Below are 26086 nucleotides of genomic sequence, written 5' to 3' on the forward strand. Positions count from 1 at the left end.
CAGAATGTTTGTGCTACCTTTGTTGCCATGACAACAGAGACACTCTCCGTCTTGTTTACAAACGCATGTGATTATGCCAGAACGACAACACATGACTCGGGTACACAAAGGGTGCAAAGAGCAGGCCTCTTACAGCCGCCTAATTCCTCTAATTAGTTTGTGGCTATAAAGTTAATTAATACTTAGCGATCATCCGGAAATCACAATGATGGCTGTGACTTAAGACTTGCTCAATTAAAACGTAAAGCTGCCTGAAGTGAAATTAACACGTCTGTTTTTAAACAAATATGCAAATGCGTGTATACGCTTTTTGGAATGTAGTTGCTCTGAGGAGCATTCTGGGTGCATCTTTCTCCATGTCTGTAAGGAGAAACGCTGCCTTGTTAGGAAGTTTACATAGGAAGGTAGTCCGTTTGGTTAACAGGAAAATATAATCATAAACAGGATGTGATGCATGAATGATGATCTGATGGCTGAGTATGACATGTATGTGAGAGGTCTGATGCTGAGGTAATTCCCTTTGAATTGATATTTGAAGCCTGTGTCATATCTCATAAAATGTTCAATTTATCACACATATTGTCTATAATCAGGCTTCAAACCACAAAAGTTCACATTTTCTCATGAGTTGCCTATTGTTATTGTGTTCCAGCACAAAATTAAACTTACATTCAAAAATCACCAATATTTCCAGTAGAGAGCATATTTGAGTGTTTAGACTGAAACATATCGAAACACGCTTAAAAAATGAAGCATGTAGCAATTACAAGCAATAGTCACAATTATGAAAAAATATTCAATTGTGAAACAATGTCACAATTGACCCTTCGCTAAGCCACGCCCGAAAACAGCCACTGGCCAATCGTGTCTTAGCAACCGTAACTAGGCGCAGGAGGTCTGGCAAGCTTTCGAGCGAGGGAAACATGCCGAAGCGTTGTGCGTATGGATTGTGTTAATCTGATAGCCGGTATCCTAAAATTTTGGACGGGGGAGTGGAATTTTTTTCCTTCCCGAAAATCTAAAAGCCAAGGGGAGAAATGATGTGCGTGGATCCAGCAGTGTGGGAGACTCCATTCACATTCATGTCGACAGGATTAACAAAAACACATATTGCTTGGAAGTTGGAAATAATGACTGTTCTTCGTTCATAATGCATATATTTTAACGTAAAATACGACGATTAAAGACAAGACGGAGGCTCACTGACATACTTTAAAATATATTTCAGCATTTTGTAAATCGGCGGCCTACTACCCCTGACTGAGTAACTTTAACCCAATCCGATCGCAGCTCTCCCGGTGTTAGTGTTATTCCACAAGATTTATGGATAAACTGTTTGATTTATAATTATTAGATTATTTTTACATTTCACTTACCCTGCTGTTCACGAACATAGCTGTTCCTCAAATTGTTTTTTTCCCCATTTGAATGGTCAGCGTATGAGACGGCTGCTGCTTGCGCTAGGACTATAGGCTTTAGCTTCTATTTTTATGAAATTACTCTCTAATCGGTTGCATATTATGTCGTGGATATATCCCTCGAATGCATACTGCAGTCCCCTTTGTCTTGATCTATCAGATATTTCACGTTCGCCAAAAATGACTAATTATCTCATTGGGAATGTCTGACACCGGTGCATACACTGTAATAGACGTGCCATGCGCGAAAGCTTGACAGGCGTAGCAACAGTAACTAGGGAGGCCGGGGCTTAGCGAAGGGTCAATTATGTGAAATAACTTCACACTATATATATTGGGATACATTGTAAAATAGTCACGCTTAAAAGAAATGTGAGATATATACGGTCAACAATTACAGGAAACATCTTCGCAGTTGTGAGATATCATGTCATATTGAGATAAACTCACAATTACAAGAAATAACATTGGAATTACAAAAAATAAAGTCACAATTGTAAGATATACTTTTGGTCACAATTACAGGAAAAAATTGCAATTGTGAGATGCAATGTCATTCCGATATATAAAGTCACAATTACGAGCAACAAAGTCGCAAATGTGAGATATATGGTCTCAATTACAGGAAAAATTGAGATAAAAGTCGCAATTACGAGAATGAACGTGCCATTATGATAAATAAAGTCACAATTGTAAGATATATGGTCACAATTACAGCAATATTTTTTTTTAATAATTGTGAAATACAATATCATACTGAAATATAGTCGCAATCACGAGAAATAATGTTGCAATTATGAAATAAAGTCACAATTGTGAGATATATGGTCACAATTGACCCTTCGCAGGGAGCTTGATTGACAGGTGATCTGACCAATCATACTTCGCCATCCGCCATTTTGTCCGACAAAGCAGTCAGGAGAGTTAGTAGATTAACATGGGAGGATTTGAACTTGAAAAACTGAATATACTGACGCCTTTCCGCGGTTAAAACAACATTCCTTCTTATGTTCATTCATGTTTATTTGATTCTATAAGTGAACTAGAAGGAAGAGAAGATCGGTTCACGAGCAGCTTTAACTGAGGCTCTGCAGCGATCTGTCACAACACATTACAGAGCCACAAAACGGTATTTATTGTTTAATTTTTTTTTTTAAATGACCACATTTGAAAGGTGAGACTTTGTTTAATATGTTTAATATAAAAAGTAACCGAAATGTAACCTGGTCTGTCCTGTCTGTCAGCGTATTGTCAGTCTCCTCTCTGATCCGCGATGTATTTTTCACTGCGTGAGAACGTGGTGTGTGCGTGAGAGCGGCGTAGCTTGTCGGACATAGCGACAGTATCTAAGGGGGGCGGGTCTTTGCGAAGGGTCAATTACAGGAAAAAATTCACAATTGTGAGATACGTATGTATATAAGTAGGTATATAATAGCAATTATGAGAAATAACGTTGCAGTTACGAGAGTTGCAGCTACGAGAAATACTTTTGCAATTGTGAGATATACAATCAATGATGAGATATAAACATTTCATAAGATATAAAGTCACATTATGAGATAGACACTCACAATTACAAGAAATAAAGTCGCAGTTGTGGCTTTGGTTTTATTTGATGTCGAGACCACAAATAATGAATCAGAATCGAACACGGCAAAAACATCAAATTGAATTGAACCGAACTGTATTTAATTGTCTGTTTGAACAGAACCTTATGCTTATTAATTCATCTACAAAAAAAAAATCTGAAGATAATGTATTGATCATAAAGTATAAAACTGACCTGCTTGACTCTGGGCCTTCCAGGTGAAAACTTTCTCTTAGAGATGGCCGGCTTGCCCATGCCGATTTTTGGAGTGAATGGTATGAAGGTGGATGAAGGCACATTGCTAATGGCTTCTCCTGAGACAGCCTGGACCAGGGCATGGAGCTGGGACGCCCCCTGCCCAACCGAGGGCAACCCCTCAGGCTGCCTGCAAGGAGGTTGCTGTAAAGACGTCCTCTCCTCCACCAGTGAGCTCAGCTTGGCCAAACATCGCTGATCAACATCCATAGAGATGTCTATTTCCTCTGTGCACCTCTCAGGAATGATGTCGTGCTGCCGCAACATAACATCCATTTCCTCCTGGCTCTGAACTACTGGCGTAGTCGTATCAGTACTGACCTCAGGCTCTACAGTAACTCCATGCGCCTTTGAGGAAGGTTCCTCTGTGAAGGAAACCTCCATGGGTTCTTCCTCATGGGAAGTACAGGCTGGAGTTGGCTCTTTGGTGGGTGATAGGTTGGATTTCTGCTCCTCAAAGCAGGGCTTGCTGTCATCCTCACTTTTGGAAACGTTTTCCGTGAGTGTAGCTGAAGTCTCTGGAAGCTCCTCTGTTTTAAAAGACGTCACAAGCTGCTGGACCGTGGACGTCTCTGGAGCTGAATCCAGTTTCTGCTCGTGCGGCTCTGAATCTTCAGGATCTTTTGTCTTTTGAGGAGATGTAACTGCAACATGGAAAATTCCAAAATCAACATTCAAAATGACTTCCAAAGATTTACAAAAATACACAGGGATTTTCCACTGCGGGTCACAAGGTAAAATTGAACCGTAATGTTATTATTATTATTACAATCCTGACCATATTGTTATAATTATATAAAGAAGCAGGCTGTGTTTTGTTTTGTTTTTTAAAAAGAAGGAAAAGAAAAGAAATGGCGACCTTATACATTTGGTCAGATACAATAAAATGTATTTTGTTGGCATGTGAAATCAAAGTGGAGTATTCAGCATTAGAGGAAATGTTATGCATTTAAATACATGCAATAAAAAATAATGTTAATGTTCCATTAAGTAAACCTTAAATTAAATGCACATTTATTTATTCAGGTGATGTGTTTATCCAAAGTGGAAAAACACAAGCAATTTACCATACAGGAGCCATTCAAAACATAAGAATGTTAATACTAAAGCAGGGAAGTATACAACTAGAGAAGTCAAATAGCCTTTTTTCTTTCCAATTATAGATGTATTCTTAATTGTTTATATATTTATTTGTAATTTATTTATTATTATAGACTACTTGAACCAAACAAAGGAAGAACATGTTTCTTCATAATCTTTATCAAAATGTATATTTATCAACCATTCTGATATGCAACATCCACTTTTCACGACCGAATCGCAATGTACAAAATCACATCCGTCCGATTACATTTTCTCTCGGTGAATATCCTGCCCTGAATATGTCGGATTACATAAATAAAATGGGATGTGAATGCTGTTTTATGCTGACTTCAATTTTTATTTCAGAATTTATGGTTATGGACTAGTTAATTGCTTGAGGAAGACGGGTGTCTTGGGATGTTATCATCAAATGTTCATTTAACTGTCAAAGGTTTTTTGAATATCTCAACAAATTCATTCTCAACAACTTGTTTTGAACAACTAACATGTACAGGATATGGACATCCTCAAGAATATTAAATATATGTATGCGTCACTGAAAGCAAACAGAGTAGATAAAGTACCTGAAGTCCTTTCATTTTCTGTGCTGTGGTGTGAGGTCTCGCTGGACTCTGGCTTGGCTAAATCGCCACTAGCGTCTGCACCAATTTCTAGAGGAGGGGGAAAAAAAATCAATAGAGTGTCCCGACTTATGTTATGTAATACAAACTGCTCCAAGCACTAGTGGAAATAATTACAGGACTGGAAAAACAACTCAACAGGATAGAAAAGTGCAGGGGGAAAGTGTGAACGCAGGCACATATGGCATGTGTGTTTTTCAGAAAACACTGTGCTCAAGAGAATACAATGGCTTTGAGCGGTACACAAATACTAACGGTAATCTTCGCCTCCTATTAGGACAATTTATCCAGTGTCTCCCTATATACACGCTGTACGTTTGATTTGTGCATCTGACTACACTATAGCATGCTTAACTGTCCTCTTGCTGTCTATAACATTGCTCTCTTCTGTTCAATGTATCTCTGGAACAACAAATTTCCACCTCAGGCACTTTAAGTCATTGATCCTGAGGGCCTTATCAGATCAATCACCTCATATCTCCACTAGGAACAGATAACCAGCCATTACAGAAATCACATAATCACAGAAGACTAAATGACTATTGTGCGGAGCGGCTGACATTAGCGGAATACCATCGGAAGTAATTAGAGGGCAGGTTTCTTTCTAATCAGAAGAGCAGAGATAGATCATGATTCTGATTTGGACCTGTGACTGCTATAATAGAGAGAAGATACAGGCATACAATAATGACTCGTGCTTTCTGTAATTCAGCACATCTTTTAATTACCAGAAGAAGTGATACTTGCTACTTACGGGCTGTTATGTCAGATGAAGCCGTTTCTGGGTAATAGATGACGGTTGTACACCCAATTCATTCAATGTCAATGTCAAGTTAAAGGGCCATTTCATGTATTTTTGTTGTTAGAAATTCACAGTAGCTACCATATAGATTAATGACCGATATTAGAACTGTTTTTAATTTATTGGAATCAGACATTATTGGATATTTAATTGCTCATTTCCTCTATTTTTACATTTAGATTGCCTTTACCACTCATCCATCATGCCCTTTAAGTTTGTCTTTAAAAACATTTAATAAGAAAACTGTTAAAATTGTAATTAATGAATTGAAGTAATTAAACTAAATTAAATTAAATACTAAATAAACTGTAACGTTTATTTCATGGAAGGTTTGCTTCTGACATCTCTTATTCTGCTATAAGTCTCTCATTCATAATCCATTAGGCACATATGGGGACTTTATCTGATGGGTGAACACTGCTAGTAGAAAGAGATAAAAAGAGAGAGAGAGAGAGAGAGAGAGAGAGAGAGAGAGAGAGAGAGAGAGAGAGAGAGAGAGAGAGAGAGAGAGAGAGAGAGAGAGAGAGAGAGAGAGAGAGACACAGAGAGAGAGAGAGAGAGAGAGAGAGAGAGAGAGAGAGAGAGAGAGAGAGAGAGAGAGAGAGAGAGAGAGAGAGGGAGAGAGGGAGAGCGAGCCATTGGGCATCATCTACAAAGGTTAACAAGGTTAACTCTGCTGTAAACAAGCCACTCTAAAATCGATGTGAGGGTCAAAGTCTTGAAGTCTTTAAAAAGCTAGTTGCGGTAAAGGCATCATCTTCATCCAGCATCATCCACAGCACCCAAAACACCCCAAAAATAAAAAACGTATTATAGACTTCATAAAGTAAATGGCCGATAAATCGCTATCAAAATGTATCAACGAAAATAAATCCAAAATATCAATAATAAACATTTGATAAAAGATTAAACTAAAAACTAACAAACCGCCAAAATAAAAGTTTGGTTTAGCTTGAAGAAATTATAACAGAAATAAATTACAATTGTAAAGTAAAATATTTTCAAAGTAAAAATAATAATTATCAATGTATATGTTTTATGACGGTATGTCATTAATACAGTATATATATATATATATATGTCATTATGTCAGTATATAAGTTCTGTTGTGCAGCACTATATTTGACAAAAAAAATTATATGTTTTAAATTAATTGTTATATTTTCATTTGACAAAATTTTTAAAAGATTGATTAAAATCTTAACGTTTTATGAATTCATTTCATTAGACATTATTTCTGATGATAAATTTGTATTAAATCACTAAACATAGAATTCATGGCCCGGTTTCACAGACAGGGCTTAGATTAAGTCAGGATTAGGCCTTAATTCAATTAGGGCATTTAAGTAGCTGTTTATAAACGTGCCTTAGAAAAATACATTACTGGTGTGCATCTTGAGACAAAACAATGGTACTGACATATACGTGAGATAAGTTACGTCAAGTTGTTTTCAGATAAAACAGCTCAAACATGCAATTTAGTCGGGGACTAGGCTTTGTCTGTGAAAACAGGGGCATTAGAAATAAAACTGAAAACACAGAATTAGAATTTAGCAAGAAATAAATGGATTTCATAGGGCCCTAAACGCCGAGCCTGACTATAAAGTTTGGTCTGTCTGAGTTGTGTAAAAAGCCATCATCTGAAGCTGAAAGTCTATTTTAAAAGGGGCTCTGTTGTTCATTTGACATGAACTGCAATGCAAGTAGCATTTACTGTTAAGTTTAAGAGAAAGAAAAGCCAAATACTTTAATACCATGGTGCAACTGGCACCCTTCCTCCCGATTAGTTTTCTAGATATATTGTTAAACAGCTGCCACTAATCCTCATCCTGGTACTGAGGCTGATGATGAAACCATACTGTGGCTCTAACTCAAATAATGCATTAAAGGGACCTGCTTTGGGCACAGGTTGAAATAAAACTTGGATTTGGACCAAGTCTTTACGCTTTATTTCCCACTTTCCCTTTATTTTTATTTTTTCCACTATTGCACCATTTCAAAGTACAGCTACAACACACAGCATAATGCAAGCACACATGTTCAGGCCGCCCTGTGGCACCATGAACCCAGCGTAGGATGAGGCCAGATCTCTCACCTCTACACCTAGAGATTTGCACCAGGACGAATAATGCTGTAAAAGGCCTGTGGGCAGCTGCTCTCCTAAAGGTTGAGGAATTGAGTTACTGACACTGTGCTGAGCATTTGTACAGTGACAGCGGGGTGTTAATGTACCGCACACCAAAAGCTGGTCAAACGCAAAGCTGTGATGGAATATTACACATGGAGGAGATTGGCAGGAAAGTAAAACTTCCTCTAGGTCTGTAAAGTGAGACGGTCTTCAGTATTGAGGTGGAAAATTTAATTGTGTGCCACGGAAGACATACGGGTTTGGAACGTGACTGTCATTTTTTATTTCAAGGGCACCTATTATGCAAAATTCACTTTTACATGGTGTTTGAACATAAATGTGTGTTGGCAGTGTGTGAGCAAAACCACCCTAGAATGATAAAAATCCACCCAGTGTTTTTTTTACAATCTCAATAAATCATAAGCACTGTCTCAGAACGAACTGTTCTAAGATTCGGTGCAATGTGACGTAGAATTGACCGTTCGCCGGCCCCTCCCCCAAAACGGCCATTGTCCAATCACACATCATAGCAACTGTTACTATGCGAGCAGGTCCGTGAAACATTGACTCCAAGCAAGATGGTGAAGCGGTGCGCCCACGGCGTTTGTAAATCGGACACTAGGTACCCCGAGAGATTATCTGGAGGAGTTGTGTTCTTTCCGTTTCCAAAGCCGAAAACACAACGTGAGCGGTGCCTACAATAAAAACAATGTGGACGGCCCCACTCCCAGTTAAATGTGTCGAACATGGTTAACTCGCGTGCAGCGTGCGTGAGACTTACGTTTTCTAAAGGGTTGTTGTTAACATGATATTTTCAGGGGGAAATGAGCAGCAGTCACTAGCAGTGCAGTACCTGTAGACTAACGTTACAGTTTAGAGGAGTGCACGTTCGCAACGGGGAAAGCATGAAGCTTACTTGACAACATCAGTTCATATATCAATATCTTAAAGAATAGAAATAACCTTAAATAATGTATGGTTATCCGCATCTTTCCGCCTCTTATGTATAGTTAACTTACTTTTTAAACACGAAAATCGCATTCAGCATGACACGCAAGCGGTTGCCCTGGTAATGAACAACCTGCTTGTTAAAGCGAATGTATAATCCTGTATCTGAGGCAAAATTACTAAATATGCAGCGCGAGTTATATATTTCTAACTCCAAACAATTAGCCACTATACCAGCTTATGAAATCTTCTTCAAGGCTATGCTGGTTGCATTTGAGGTACAGGTCATGGGGTTTCTCAGATTTCGCTTCAGACCGGTATAAGCATTAGCCTCAATAGTAGTCGTGTCTCCTTCATTGTTTATTTTTAATATATCCCTCCACTGCATACTATAACCCGTTTTGCCTGGATCTGGAGGATATCGCGGAGGTATTGCTCGAAAAAAGGTCACTGACACGCACGGGTATACCTCTTCCCGTCATGGCAATCTGTGGCGCTGGTCGTGTTTGACCATTTGTTTGACGGGCGTAGTAACAATAACTAGGGGGCGTGGCTTTTGCGAACGGTCAATTGCGCAAGCAATTAAAATCAAGTGATTTCAAAACATTTCTAAATTCTTCTAACATTTCTAAATTCTACGCCCCTGCTGTGAACATGTTTAGCTAAAAAGACTGCCGCTCCAGGTTAGTGTTTATTGTTGTTTCTGCAGTTAAAAAGACAAAGTTGACAATCCTGGCCATACTTTCGTTATTTTAATAATTTCTTTATTTTTATTTTATTAATTGATCACTCAGGGTGATCTAATTTAACTATCTGTGACTTGTGTTTTGAATATTTGTTCCCCTGCACTTTAGGCATTTTGCACACATTTGTTCTGCTTCTTGTGGCTTGATTCTGACTTATTTCGTTTGGTATTTTTATTTATTATAAATGTATATTGTGTTCTTAATTGTTGATTATTTTTCAGTGCATCGATGTTGCGCTGTAGGCCTACTTAGAGCATGCGCATACAGGCAATTCAGCCGATTTAATTTGCATGTGAAATGCAAATCCTATCTGCAGTGTGGCCTTTCTGCAGTTATTTATGTTATTTCTTAGTTTTATTGATCCAAAATCTTTTATACATTTTCTTCTATATCTTTGTGTGATGTTCTGTACATCGCGGCTTTAATATGTTAAAGCCCCGCCCCCTCCCCAACACCACACACATGATTCGACTATTAGTCGACTATAGGCAGGACTTGACGAATCTGATTCGACTATGAAAATCCTTAGTCGGGGACACCCCTAGTTTATACAAAGGCCAGCACATCGACACGAAGCTGTGGAACGAGGGATATTGGCGTGCAGACACAAACATCACAGCTATGCAGTGTTGGTACACAACTGTCAATGAGGACGCTTCAAACACACCACAGGAGTATCAGCGTGTTGATGTTTTTAACTATATTTATATTATATAGTATACAATATAATATTATACAATTGTATTAACTAACTGTATTTTCCCTCGCATAAATGTAATTTCGTTTGTACATAGCAAACGTTATCACAGTATTTGTGTTTGTAGTTTCAAAAAATTGCGCCAACGTTATCAGAGTTTGTGTGTGTCTGTGTGTGTGTTGCACATCCATAATTGCAAAGGGGACGCGATTACAACTCTATAAGTATATAAATGTATCAAATAACCATTCGGAGACGTCCTGGTCCATTCTCATTTGTGTTTCTTCTGCCGGAGTCTCTTCATCATCTGGGTCTGATTCCGGTTCAAACATGTACGGCTGAATGCCATACAAAACAGCGGGTCTCTCACTCACAGCCATTCTGCTTCTACCGACTGTTTACTTTATTGCCATAGGTATGCAAGTTACGTCCTCATCCAAAGGCAGGGCGGGGATATGCAGCTCATTTACATTTAAGGTGGTACACACCAAAACAGCTCTTTTTAAAACAGGCCCCAAAAATGACATTTTCAAATGGTTATAATAAATTAACTGTGGGGTATTTTGTGCTGAAACTTTACAAATACATTCTGGGGACACCCGAGACCAATATTACATCTTGTAAAAAGGGGCATAATAGGTGCCCTTTAATAATGAGCTATTTCAATGAACCACTATAGACTTTATCCAGATATTTGAAAGCACATAAGCAGAAAATATCACATAAACAATACTTTCATAGAGTCTAAGCCTTCCCCAGGCAAAGTAGGCCCAGGCAATTTTCAAATACCCCTTTCCTCAAGACCAGTCCAGAGTAATCCAGACAGATCTGAGACATGTGGGCCTATGGGATGCTCTGGTCTAGTCTTCCACTTCAGCAACTTCTGGCCTGAAGGACTGGGGTGCTTCAAAGAGCAAGCTCTGTCCTCAAGTTTCAAAGACTCCCAGCTGAACTCACAGTTACTGGATCACTGTGAAAGTAAGTGAACGGTAATAGGCCAACACCAAGCCAATAAGACACCCAAATTGAATAAAAACTTTAAAGATTACATTCCAAAACCACAAAAATTTTCTTAGAAACCAAGCCAATAAAAAGCCTTTACAAAAACGGTTCATTTAAATGATTCATGCTAAGGCCAAAAACTAGAATTGTTGGGCCATTCAAAAAGAGGTAATAAAGCAGCCAAGCTGTAAATTTACTCTATCAAAAGGTATTAAAATATACTATTTAGGCACTAATGTTTTCGATTTGACTGCACTGACACTATCAGATGAGAACCATGGTGGGGAACCTTTTTTGACTGTGTGTATTTGACCGTTTAAGCATGCAACTGAAGACTTGACTTGTATACTTTAGGACAAGGGTGTCTAATCCTGCTCCTGGAGGGCCACCATCCAGCAAAGCTTATCTCTAAACCCAATTTATCACAGCTGAATCAGCTAATCAATGCCTCCAGGAATACTAGAAACGTCCAGGCAAATGTGTTGGCGGTAAACTCTACAGGAAAGTGGCAGGAAAGAAAATGATAACTGCAAGCCTTCCCAATGCTCATTACATCAAGACACTAAAGTTGGTCTCACCCGTCATTTGTTTTTCATCCATTTGCTTTTCTTCACTCGGCGTCTCGCTGACAGGCTGATGAGTTTCTATATCTTGAACTTTGGCAGGCTCAGGATCGTTGTTTGATGGAATTAGCTGTGTGTCTTCCTCAACGTCCACATGTGATTGAGTCTCCGCCTGGTTTCCTTCTGCATCCGTGCGCACAGGATCAGATTCAAAGCTGGCGTTTCTACAGCTGGAACATATGTGATCTTCTTTGGGCTGGGCATTTGCGTGACCATCACCTGGTCGCTCACACTCTGGTTGGAACCACCTGAAATAAAAAAGAGGGAGCCAATGATTCAGCTTTTCACGCCATCCAAAATCAGGTTCCAGAAATGGAAAATGTTTGGATTTGCTTAAAGCAGGGGTGTCCAATCCTGCTCCTGGAGGGCCGCTGTTCTGCAGATACACGAACTAGCTAATCAAGGTCTTCCTAGGCACACTAGAAACTTGGAGCTAAACACTTTAGGACAGTGGCCCTCCAGGAGCAGGTTTGGACACCATTGGCTTAAAGGTATATTGAACTATCCTGTTCCAGATTACAGATCTTTAAAGTAAATGCACCTTTTGCACTGATGGCAAGAAAGCAGGTCTTTGTGCGCTTCGGGATCTACGTCGCTCGGACATGAGCAGGGGAGGGTAGTGTCCTGTTGATCACCACAGTTTTGGCACAGTAGGCTGTTGTGGTGCCATTGTTCACTGCTCCGGGTGCCACACTCAACACACATCCGGCAGTTCTACAAAGCAAACAGCTATGATTACCTATACTGCATTAAAGAAATGGGACATATTTTATCATGAGAATAACAAAGTCCACCAGTCTACCATACCTTACACCTCCAGCCGTTGGTGGGGATAGAGTCCATAGCCGGCTGCATGCAGAAAGTGTGATAGCCTTTGTCGCACATATCGCACACTAGCATTTTAGTGTCTTCTCCAGGCTCCCTGAAAAATACAAGTACACAGTCAATTCTGTACAACTGATTCCAATGGCCCATAATTCCTTAAATTGATTAAACTCCATGGCTATATCTACATTAATCCAAATACATTTGAAAATGCTTCTTTGGGCATTCCGTCCTTTTTGTCCAGCAAAAACTGAGCTTTTTAAAGACTCTCTCCCAAATGGATACATTTAAAAACGCAGTTTTTGCCTTGTAATGTGGACTGAAGTATTCCAAAACAATGACAATTTTTAGTCAGGTGACGCATATTGTACCAATAGATACCTATGGTTAAACTATGATGCTATTCACTTGCATTTTGCTTAAGATAAATGTCACTTTGTATAATCTTCATATTTCATTTCTGCAAAGATGACAGAAAAATTCACTCGGGGGCAATTGGGTTTTCAACCATACATAGAATGGCGATTGAGTGTGACCTGGATGAACCAGTAAGTTGTGGGATATTTTTTGCTAGTAAAATGATTGTGCCAGAAAAATAGCATGAGAACTTTATTACATCTGGTCTTTCTGTTTCACCTCAGTGAGCTTTTATTACATTTTACAGATATGCTGTAAGATGATTTAAGCATTTTCCAACGTGGATTAGAAGCTTTTGGAAATCGACTGAAAACGGTAGTTTTCGGATGTCTCCACTCTCCAGATTAACGTAGACATAGCCTTTGTCACACATCAGATTTTTATACAGCATATAATTGAATGTGTCTTATTAGGGACTATAAATTAAGAAGACCATATAAGACAAGAAGAGAAGGTGTCTGTTTATTCCACTGAAAAGCAAACTACTGTAACCTCAAAGGATGTATGAACAAATAAAGATGAGCTATTGAGGATTAATCTACAGGAATGAGTAACAGCGCATGCACGCCATAGAGACTGAGGATAATAAAAGGCTACAACTCACTTGCATGTCTGACAGACTTTACACTCGGGGCACTGCCAGCCTGCCCTCTTCAGAGGAGTGACGCTGATGTCCAGACACATGCCGTGGTAGTGCAACCCACAGCTGGTGCAAAAAAACTGGTCCAGGAGATCCCCGGGGCTGTCGCACAATATACAGTTCGACTCCTCTTCATCTGAGAGAGACAGAGACAAGAAATCAACATGAACCCTATTTACCATCTAAATCCAAGCTTCTAGTCTAATTGTGCACTACATGATGCACATTATACTCACTTTACCTAATCTAGTCCAATTTCCAATCACTTTTACAATTAAATTAAATATTTAATTACATTAAAAATCCAATTAAATATCCAATACTGACTGATACGATTAATAAAAACAATATGGTATAGTGTATTCCTATTCTAAAGGATTTTTTTATGTTGTCTGGTCACCAAGGAGATCCTATGGGATTTTAAAAACAACAGAAACATCTAGAATGTTAGATGGAAAATCTGTGGAAAGATTCACCCCCGCTGTACATTGTGGAAAATAAATGTTTCGGGTCAGTAAATTTTTTTTATTTTTTATTAAGAAATCAATACTTTCATTTAGCAAGGATGAATTAAATTGATCAAAAGGGATGATAAAGACTTTTATAATGTCACAAAAGTCATTTTCAAAATGCTGTTTCGAACTTTATATATAATAGGATAATAATAGGAAATATTTATTGAGCATCAAATCAGCATGTTTGAATGTTTTCTAAATGATCATGTGACACTGAAGACTTGAGTAATGAGCGCTGAATTTTCAGCACATTGCCATCATAGGAATATACATTTTAAAAGATATTAAAATAATAAACAAAAATATTTCACAATATTACTGTTTTTTACGGTACTATTTATCAAATAACTCCAGCCTTGAAGAGACTTAGTTCAAAATAAAAACAAATGTGCTGTCAATCGATAAAAAAACCCTGAATTAATCACAGATTTTCTGTAATTAATCGAAAATGAATCGCACCTAACCTGATTTAAGTTTTTAATATATATTTTTATGTTGTAATACTTTCACATTGAATCTCCAAAATAATCTAGAAACATCTTAAAGACAGAATATTTAAAATATTTGTTTAATGGCATCTTTTTACTAAGCACTATGGTATATGATATGGTATTATTGAAGTTATAATTTTTTAACATTTAATAGGCTTTATAACAACTTTTAAATTAAGGGAACTTAAAACAATCTTCAAATAAACTTACAGAAATAAATGTCACATTTAGCTGTGGCTTTAATATATCAGGGCTCAACTCTAAGGTTTTTTCTCTACTGGCCCAGTCAAGCCGGTTCAGATTTTTACCTGCCTTGCTTTTTCTTTTTCTTTTTTACCCATGTAACCTTGTAAACAGTGCTTTAAGATTTTCAGGTAGGTCTAACAGATAAATATAAAGAAATAGAATAATTTCTGTATCTGCACACTGCACAGTCTTTACTGCATTAATTATAAATTAAATATACATTAATCATTTTTAAAGCTACAAAACTTATTCAGTCAAGAGTGATTTTCTTTTCTTCTTTGATTAACATTAATGACACAGACAGCAGCAGGTGCATTAGGCTGCTGTCACTTTAAGACCTGATGCACACGATGCGGATCTGACTCTTTAAGACACTTTTTAACTAATTTAAGACAGTGCTTACTAGGATACTCAACAAAACAGGAATTGTGACAAAATTTTGAGTGTTTTTGCCAGAAAATTAATGTAATGAAAATTAAAGTATGTTTTTATATTATATTAAGGCGTTGCTTTACAAGAGTGCATGAATTAGTAGTAATAAAGACAGCTCTCACATTTGCTGACGGCCAACTCAATGTGCTCTGTGCACAGGACAGAGCGCCTCCTGAAGTCCTGAAAGGTGCCGGCGGCCCCCGCGCAGGGGTAATGGTACGAGCGATCACACCCCTCCTCACAGCACTTGATGGATGCTCCAAGGCGCTTACAATATGCACAATGCTATAAAAGATGAGACATAATTGATGAGTCACAGACAAATCAGACTTTGATGCTAAAACATGTTAAAAGAGGGGACATCAATTATTTTAACACAGTCTATAGTCCTTAATTGAAACCTTACATGCATTAACTGCTCATCACAATCAACATTCAAGCTTACATTTCTGGCAACTAATTTCAAACCAAACAAATCTATACAATGAGACATGAAAGCTGACAGTGTAATGCCTGTGGTCAGACTAACAGCTAGCGAGAGCTGTGACAAACCACATCGATGACAGATTGACTGAGGTGTAATTATCCTATTTTGCCTGTAATCTCCCACAGACCACAGAGAGGGACCACTAAACAGTTGCGTAGCTATTGTGTGCAGTATCTCAGAGGCATGTGTATTGAAATTAAGTCCCTTTGATCTAGATGTGCAGTAAGTCAAGTGCACTTCATTTTAAAGAGCTGATTCTGGTGTCTGAATGAGAGTGGTGCAGCTGTATACAGTCAGAGTAAAGTACAGCAGATTGCAGTTAGCCTGCTGCATCCTCCACAGAAATCTGCTTAACAGCCTGCAAGACTTTTCCAATCAGCTATCACAACTTAAAATTTAACGCTAGAATAACTTTTACTTCTTGAGATACCTCAAATATCCAAGTCACTCAATACAAAGTCACATTTCAAGTTGACGACCTAAAAACATTTTTTTTTTAAAGATGAAACAACAAATTATCTTTTACAGTGCGACGAGCAAATTGGGGCATTTACTGGATTTGCATAATTACATTAGTGAACTGGGGGTCCCCCTGTAGTCAATAATTGTATCCCTTAAAACTAGTTTTTGATCACCAAAATTACACATTTAAAAGTTTTTTTCCTGTGGAAAAAAATTCTACATGCCTTAAAATAGCTTGAATGTAACTCTACAACCTTGCTTCATATAGTATATGTGGAGCCATGAATATGGTAATTAGCCACGTCTCCACTCACTCACACCAGCTCACAGATTCCCTCGGCCAACTTACGGAGGTAAACGCTGCATAATGGTATCGCTATTCACAACGTCGGATAACGGTAATTAATATGATTAGCCTTTTGCTTGACTATGTTATCAAATAGCTAATAATGTGTTGCTAATGTTACGTAAACCATGTTCCCGTTTGTCATCTCAGAGTCAGGCAGCTGCCTTCTACATATCATCAGAAACGCTCTGAACAACTCGGAACGTCAGCGGAGAAACGCATATAGTTCATCGTAACATCTTAATATATATATAATACACATAATACACCCACTAAAAATGTACTTGATTTTTCACATCAACAGAAAAATATACCGGGAGAACCTGGCGTCGCTGTTAATGACATGCTACAGTCCCCCGGCACTGACGTGATTGGTTACAAGGTCAGAAACACCAGCGATTTTAAACCAAGTTTCTGAGACTGCATTTGGTTCACCGTAGTTTTAAGGAGAAAATACTCAGCAATGGTGTTTGCTTATGAATTTGCACATGGTTTGTATTAAAGCATATTAAAAACACCACATAGACATATAAACAACATTAAAAACTTGAATTTCACCACAGGGGGACTTTAAACAACGCAGTCAGCATGTTTAAATAAATCAGCCATTATTTTTTTGTCCATACCCTCTTATCACACCTAAACTTTTATCATACTTTAATGCATGCTCTTAATATGAGTAAATGATGACAAAATTTACATTGGCTCAAAGCTCCCTCTCATCACCATAAAAAAGTTCTCATTATATTTATATTCTCTCCATACTTTTCACCATACTTGTCAAACTCTCAGTATTAGTGTTATCAAAAATACTGGAATTTCTCATTTTGATATTATACCTTGAAAAATATCAATATTCAATACTATTTTCGGAACCACAGGGAAAAATTGCCACAATATTAAGGGCATTCAATTTGAGCAGTATCTACGTTAATTTACTTATATTTAAAGTATTTTCTAATCAACTGAAACTCTGTTGTCTGAAATTCCAAGACTCAACTGCTCTGAGTGGAACTATAAAGTAGTAATAATAATAATAATAATAATAATAATAATCATATTGTTATTTTTTATAATACAGAAATAAGTAATATCTGAATACAAATGAACTCTAAAATAAAAAAGTAATATTTAAATATTTTCATATTATGTCATTAAATTACAATATGCATGACTAAGAATTTTTTTTTTTTTTTTTACAACAATACCCACATCTACCCTCGTTAAATGCCTGCAGCACTCAACATCCACTGGCAAAAACCAGCAGCTGGAGCATGCAAGACCTCAGACAACACAAGAATTGTGAAATAATAATGTCTGTTTACAAAAACAACTGTCACTGTGGCCTCGCTGCGAATTACATAACCTTTCAAACCTTTACTATGAGAGCGGTTAGACGGTTCCTAATAAATATTCAGGGAGAGCAAAAGAGTGTAATTCCTTAGAGGTCACACATCTCAGCTCTACAGTGGCATTTCATTAACTCCTGCTGACATTGCAGGTTGTTTCATGGGCCAGGTGATCCAAGTGTACTCTTCCCTAATGTTAGGTTCCAATTTGCATGAACTATAACTGTAACCCATAACATCTTCCTGAAAACACTCACATATTTCCCTCTGAAAACCAGCACTAGGCCAATGTTCCCTTTTTTCTATTTGAATCGATCTGATCTGCGTCTCTGTCCATCGTCCTGCTTAATGAGCTCCTCGGAAACCAGATGTACGCTAAAAGTCAACCAACACTCCGAGATGAGTCCAGACCTGACATGTCCTCAGCCATCATGTTTACAGCTGCTCTCCACGTCTTGTTAACTGCGCAATTTGCTTCTCACCTCAAGTTGTTCAGCACCCACAGCAAATGGATTTTGATAAGACATGCCTTCAAATGGAGCGGTGCGTGATTTATGCACATCCATCTAAGGGGGATTCCACAAAAGCATGTCAATCTGGCGAGCCACCCATACAAACGTTCAAATCACACACACGTATTACTTGAGCTCTCAACTGGCATTTACCATTAAATGCAGCATTGCTGTAAATTCATAAGATTAAATGGCAGAGCGCTATTAAGGAATGTGATTCGAGGGGGTTGCTGCATGGGGGGTATTAAGTGATGAAGCTGATGACGCCGCTGCCCCTTTGAGTGCCGTGACCTTTTCTATTTCACAGCTGATCAGCGGTGACCTTTAGCAGCCAGTTAGATCCCTCATCCAGCTCTAGCCTTTCACAGAAACTCAGCAGCATGGCCATAAGAGTCAGCAGGTATATGAAGAACTCTAACAGGTGTCATTAGAGTTATTAAACAAGAACAGGATATAAACAAAAAATTAGGGCTGGCTAGTAGAATGGAGAAAGAGGTAGAAATAAGTCAACTCTGCAAACTGTTGGAATTTGGATTATATTGGAATTGTAATCTCATTCTTTGGTTTGTGTCCATAAAGTAATACATTTAATTAGTAGAATATTAAATGAACTGGATTATCAAAAAAACAGTAATTATGAAATAATTAATTTCCACAAAAATGATTAATTACTTTAAATTGTTATTCTTTATTAAAACCATTCAAATTGTTTTTGGTAATTGGGATAAAATAAAATATAAAAATTAGAAATGTTGCCTTGACAACTAAGTAAAATATATAAATTAAATAAGTTGAATAAAGTAAATAAGTTGAAATCAATAAAACTGAAATAAAAATAATTTTAAGCTACACAGAAATATATTTAAAAAAAATAGACAAAAAGCAGATAATGGGGGCCAGCATCAAAAACCCTACATAATCTGTTGTCCATCTTTGCTGGAAGCCATTAAGGACAAAATCTAAAAACAGTTTCAGGAAAGATAGCTGTCATGAATAAAATTAAAATACAGGGACATTATGGTCAATCAATAAAAGAAGGGGGGAAAACACCATTAAGAGAGAGCTGAGCATTTTAACCCTCATTTGCATAACCTTTCAAGTACTCCAGTGAGGTGATGTAATATTTGCAATAAGTTTACTGTCATTATTTTATTCACAGGTTTTTGCATGCTTCAGCCAAGATGAACATGAACGAGTTATCCCAGCATACCTCTGTGCTCCCTGAGTGGATGGCTTTGTCCACGTTTAGCAGTGATTGATCCTCCGCTTGACACACAAAATTTGACCACAACGCGCAGCTTTGATGGGCCCAGCACTGACCTGCCAACACAAGAAAGTTGGACAAGGAATTAGAAGATAGCATGGGAAATTTCAAAATGTAATCATGTCTTTTCAAATGTTATTATATTCTTTCATCTGTTAAACACAAAAGGAGACATTCTGCCTAACCTCTCACTTTGTGTTTTGCAGTAGATAGAAAGTCACCCAAATTTGGAATGATCCCTTTAAGCTTTCTGACCAACGTAGTACAGATATGTATTGGCAGACCAGCAGGATTTTATTGGACTAGCAATTTCTGGTCCTCACCTCAAATACGTTTCATGCATCTGACTACACTATAGTTTTAAGCTGCTTTAGTTTCTTTAAATCCTGTTTTCAATCGCTTGATATGATAGTGAAACCTTGGTTTCTTTATAGAAAATACCCTTTCTTCTATAAATTCTTTATTACTTAAAATAAACACTCAAAATTACCACTCAAAAGGCAACATTGTTTATACAGTTTGCTTTTCTCTGAATGTGCCGTGGTGAAGTTTTTAACAAGTGCTTACCTGACTCCTCAAAGAGTGTTCTGACGTCAATGCCGTCTGGCAGGCCGACGTGGCGGAGCTCATCCCAGAATCTGCCTCCTGCTTCCTCTGCCCCGACACTGAAGACAGACACAGAGTGATTAGTGGTGATAAGGTTTTAGTCTTACACCATGTCCTAACCATGATTATCTGTTTGTCCAACCAATGGCAGACAGGGGAAAGTGATCTTGTTTGAAAACAGTAATTATTTTTGCATTTTTATTTGGTGAATGAAATTAAAGGTACACTGTGTAACAACTGAACTAAATTTAAATAACGGGTTAACACATCATCAATCCTTCTTCCAAAATGTGTGTTTGTCTTATCCTGATTTACTATGGGAAGCCTATTATAAGTGTTTATATTTTAGACCTTTTGGGATGGTTTTTGTGGGCAATTGCATACATAAGTCACTCGCCTATACGTGTCTCGACATATCTGTAAATATAGAAACGTTTCTCCGGCTACTTTGACGTGTGTTTGGTGTAGGAGTGGAATAGGTTAGTTGTCACAACGAGCAAGAAAGATCGACATGGAGCAGCTAAATCTCCAACCTCTGGGAATCACCTGTTTAAAAAAAAAACCAAACAGAGGAGAGTCTGCTGGCAAAAAGAGAATGCGACAGAGCTCGTAATAAAACAAGAATCGACATTGGCTTGCAGGGCTCCAGACTAACAATTGAGAACAGTAGCACCGGTGCCAGTAAGTTCTACAGATGGTGGAACCAGCATCTGATTTGGTAGCGCTGGGGGATTTTTAATCATAAGGGTAATTTATAGGAGTGTAAATATTAATCGATTCGTATTGATGCATCGATTATACAGCCGACGATTCGATGCATCGATGCGTCCGCAAGAGTATCGATTAATGTGTTTGTTTTGCCGCCTGTCTATTTTCAGCATCCGCTCATATGCGCAAAAAACGATTGTTGTTATGCACTGGACTAACGTTAGTTAGTCACCGAACTAAACTGCCGGTGTGAATGCACCCTCAGTCACTTAGTCGGCGAATTCCAAGCTAGCAGTTACTAACGTAAATAAACAGCCGCTAACGTGTACAAATGGCTACTTCAGTTGGCTTACTTGAAAAGTCTAGGGTGCTTTCACACCAACTCGGAACGGGCACGGTTCGCATGAAAAATCGCTAATTATGTAAACGCTGTCTGTCATGCGGACCCGGATGCGCACTGGGGTACCAAACCCGAGACTGTCTGGAGGAGGTGCGCTGAGTTCGGTTGCACTCGGACCATGCCGCGGCTCGCGTGAATGTGAAAGCATCACAGACTCGGGTGCGCACTTGTTCAGGAAGTAAGTGACCTGCGCATGCTTTTTAGCTGATTATGATGTATTTAGTTAAATAAAACACATGTAAGGGATGATAGTGTTGATAATTTACCTTGGATAAGAGCAAGAGTGAGTCTGCAGTGTATTCGCACACACATAGTACGTGGACTCAGGGCAACAAATTAATGGAAATCCACTGTCTCCTCTGTTTGCAAAAAGCCAAATGCGACACACAGTAAACCGGTGTTGTTCACTCAGCTGTGCATAATAGCACCCAAAAAAAAAAAAAAAGACAATATAGCCTATTGACCCGCGTTCTGTTTTCTATCATGCGTCGTGCACGTTTGCGATGACGTAACATGCACGGAGACGCACGATAGAATCAAGTTTTGAACTGTATGCAGTAACTGTTATATTTGCTGTTCTCCATCCAATTACCAGCTCCACTTGAAACTCCGCCTGGCGCTCGCGTCTCCACCGCACCCGCCCCCGGGCCCCTTCTGCGACATGAAATTGCACGCGTAAGCAACTGACAGTCTATGGTAGCTAGGTAAGTAGCATATCAGCAATGGATAAAAAAAAAAAAAAAGACAGCAGCAAGCGTCCCCTGCTTGCCCCTACAGTAAAGTTAGGACGAAAGAGAAAGTCATTAGAGGAACGAGCAGAGATAAAAAAAAAAATGTGAAGAACGCCGAACTTTGAGTAGGATAAATATAGGGTCCACCATTGACCGTTGAAGGAAGCTTCAGGAAGATCTGGGACTGAAGACCGACGCTGACACAGCTGACTTTTTGTTGAGCAGGAAAACATTTATTTATACTTTTATGGTGTGACGTGTTACGTAAATAGCTTTTTATCAGTTTGACAACTTGCTCCTGCTGCCGGTCGGCATTGGAATGTTAGCCGTTTAGCATCGCGATCGCCTATCACGGGTCAAAGTAATTATATTTCTTGAAGTCCTTGAATATATTTCAGTAGGCCTAGCGGGTTTCTGTTCGAGCCGATCGAAATTTGAACAAGATGCGCTGTGTGCTGCAATAACAATTACTGAAAACCTTAACAATACTAGTAGTATTATACTAAAGGTGGTGGGGAGTTTAGAACATTTCATGTGTTGCTAATCTTGCGTTGACATGAACTCAAACGTGACATTGAATTGTTGATGAAGCAACTAAGTTCAAGTGTCTAAAGGCAATTTTACATATGATGTGTGTCCGATGTTTAGTACCGGTGATCACAGCTTGACTGAGTGACGTTGTTCAATTCGTTTCCCGGTGGGAGGGATCAGGTAGCACAGAGGGGAGAGGTGTGTGTGTGGAGGGGCGGGATGAGTTTTTTAAAACTTCCCTAATGTCTCAGGCTTTCTCGACCGATTTTTAACATCGTATACTATAGCTTTAACTTATAAAATATGTATATACAATAATTTTTTATTTTATTTTTGATCATCACATTAAAAGCAACATTTCAATTGGATCATATTTAGAGCTTTGTAGAGCTAGAAAAAGTGGGAAGCACTTGAAAGTCCTAGAAAAGTCCTTGAATTTAACTCTCAAAAGGTTCTACGAACCCTGAAATAAATAACGTCAAAAGATTCAAATATTTCTGACACAATACCATGGTAACAGTTAGCTACATTAAATCTGTTACAGTTAGCTACAATTCCTACATTAAATCCATGGTCAATGTTGGTGATTTGTGGACTGAAAAGCCATCTATAACTTGTTTGTTCACGTCACAATGTTTCTCCAGGTTTCCAAGTCTGGCTGTTTGATATGATAGGTTTATAACAGAAATCTGAGCCGAATTTGAACGCTTCTCACAAGATGTCACAGCGATTTTATTAATCATGCGACAAATTCAAAAGCTTTCTCACTGGATTTCTCAGCACTGTATAGTAACGGTGTCACGTGATCAAGATCGGTCGACGAGTAAACCTGTTCTGAACTCGCGCTGTACTGTTTAATATTCATTTGAGCTAATAAGCCGTCAGCGCTGTGCAGCTCAAACGAGAAGCGTGGTTTCGTTTGCCATTTGATGTTTTTCATATACAACTGAAATGGCAGCTCTTATCAGTTGGGCAACGTGGTGATCCCACCAGTGCGACCTCTAACAAAATTTACTCGCACCGCCAAGAAAAAGTGTTGCAGTCTGGAGCCCTGGCTTGGCTTTTTGGAGAAGGCTTTTTATTTTTGGTGAGTAAAGTATTTTATTGAATAAGCACAGCCAAAACAATATTCTTCTGCAAAATGCAAACGGTTTTGCTTTTTAACGGCTAGAGGGCCAAAAGTTACTTAGTGTATCTTTAAGACATTTTATTTTGGACCAATGAGATTTCACAGTGGACGGGCTACCCAGAAAGATGCGACTAAAATGGAAACCATCCGAATGTTCCATTGCTAAAACGCTGGTTTGGACAAAAACTCAGGGTGCACTTTGTTTTGTCATGCCTTGTTGGGACATGGTATCAGAAGAGAAGGAAGAGCAAATGAAGATGCGTCAAACCAACGATGATTTTCTAAGTTAATGAAGATCAAATATTATATCAAGGAGTAATACAAATGGACTATTTCTGTAATAATAATTAATAATAGTGCAACCACACTGTCACAGAAAACAAGTAACAGCCTTTTCCAAAATATACTCCCTTTAAACGTGGAATATTTACAGAACCATTATTGGTCGGGCACCAGCTTATTTGCAAAATATACTACAATGTCACTCTGCCAAATATCAAATTAGATCACCTAACTGTATCTAATTCCAAATATTCCCCAAACAATCTGTCTCTGGCTGCTCTGCTTTTATATTTATACCAGTTATGATGGAATAAGCAGCAAAATGTGCATTTCTACATTAGCTTTTACTAACACCTACAAATTCGTAGGTCGCTGTACAGTGTTATAGAAATAAAATATTATATACAAGCCATTTTTTATTTGATATTAGTTAAACAGCACATCATCTTCTAAATTCAATTAAAAAGTTTCACAGCCCTAATTTCTATAGACCACATATAGAGTGAGATGAATGTGTACATGATCTCTAACTTCTGGCCCTCTATCATGAAACACCGCCACAAGGAGAGTGTTAATTTATTCTTGACATTCAGGGACCGGAGGGGTTATTTGACTCACAGCCATTTTAATTTCAGTATGGGGGGGTGGGGGGTTTGCGTGGGATGGTGCTGATTGATTAACCACTTATACAGAAATGACTCATCGCAAACACATCATGGGGCAAAAATGCATCCATCACAGCTCGGCGCATCTCATTACACCCCTCCTATATCCACCTGCTGGGACAGCTGACATATACGAGGGGTCAACTGTGATTTCAAACGCAGAGTGTGCTGCTGACTGACATTCTGTTTAATCCCAAGACAATAGATGAGGATGAAACGAAATATAATTTCTGAGTGCCATTTCATTTTACCTAGTAGTGCTCATACTGTAAATACAAATTGGGTTTTATGCTATATTACATAAACTAACAAAGCAATTAAATGATGTACAATAGGCAAAATCAATAGCATGAGCATGGAAACCAACACAAACAAACAGGTTTCCATAAATAACACATTTGATAACACATACCTACCATGCAGTGGTGAAAATTTATAAAGAGCTAAATGTGGCCTGCTAAAAAAATGTCTTTGCACCACAGTGACACAAATCGGAGGTAGGGATGCGCCAAAATTGATATGCAAATGATGTTGTGGTTGATCAATTAATAATTTTACAATTCAATTAATTTTATCAAAATAAATAAAAAATAACACACTAACACTAATAAATAAAAACATGTTTAACATTCTTTTAAATGCTACAATCGAACTTAGGCATAACAATATTATAATGCACACTATGAAAAGTGGATATTTATTTTGAAATGGTTAAAGATTACATTTAATAGTGGTATTAAATATTTTTTGTGTGTAATTTTATATTAACTGTTGATAGAAAAATTAATCTTTATGTGAGAATGTTAAATGAGCATGAACAATAAAATATTCAATTTGTTTCAATACTATAAAAAATATCTCTAACATCAGCCAATATTCAATACGGAACCGATTGTGCCTAAATGTAAATATTACAATATGATTATCCCCCCCAACATATTATGTTGTAAAATAAATGTTAAAATGAAAAAAAAAAAATCTTTAAAAAAAGGTTTCATATATATATACATATATATATATATATATATATATATATATATATATATATATATATATATATATATATATATATATATATATATATTATTTATCATACGGTTAATGGTTAGGGATGTGC

The 26086-nt window shown here is 37.9% G+C and overlaps 1 protein-coding gene across 12 annotated transcripts in view; it reads right to left on the bottom strand.

Moving 5' to 3' along the window:
* The window catches only part of kmt2cb (lysine (K)-specific methyltransferase 2Cb), a 117812-nt gene that overhangs the window by 59268 nt on the left and 32458 nt on the right, over positions 1-26086 (bottom strand). For all 12 annotated transcript variants that reach the window (XM_077214023.1, XM_077213887.1, XM_077214112.1 and 9 more), the window contains exons 6-14: positions 20485-20582; positions 19864-19973; positions 15620-15782; positions 13778-13949; positions 12739-12853; positions 12473-12645; positions 11887-12179; positions 4929-5015; positions 3202-3905 (exon numbers count right to left, since the gene is read on the bottom strand). In XM_077214023.1, coding sequence (XP_077070138.1) covers positions 3202-3905; positions 4929-5015; positions 11887-12179; positions 12473-12645; positions 12739-12853; positions 13778-13949; positions 15620-15782; positions 19864-19973; positions 20485-20582 — 1915 coding nt within the window. The remainder of the gene's footprint in view (positions 1-3201; positions 3906-4928; positions 5016-11886; positions 12180-12472; positions 12646-12738; positions 12854-13777; positions 13950-15619; positions 15783-19863; positions 19974-20484; positions 20583-26086) is intronic.

Source organism: Siphateles boraxobius, unplaced genomic scaffold (assembly GCF_051911475.1).
Source record: "Siphateles boraxobius isolate OS27281-9 unplaced genomic scaffold, OSU_SipBor_1 1, whole genome shotgun sequence".
Lineage (NCBI taxonomy): Eukaryota > Metazoa > Chordata > Actinopteri > Cypriniformes > Leuciscidae > Siphateles > Siphateles boraxobius.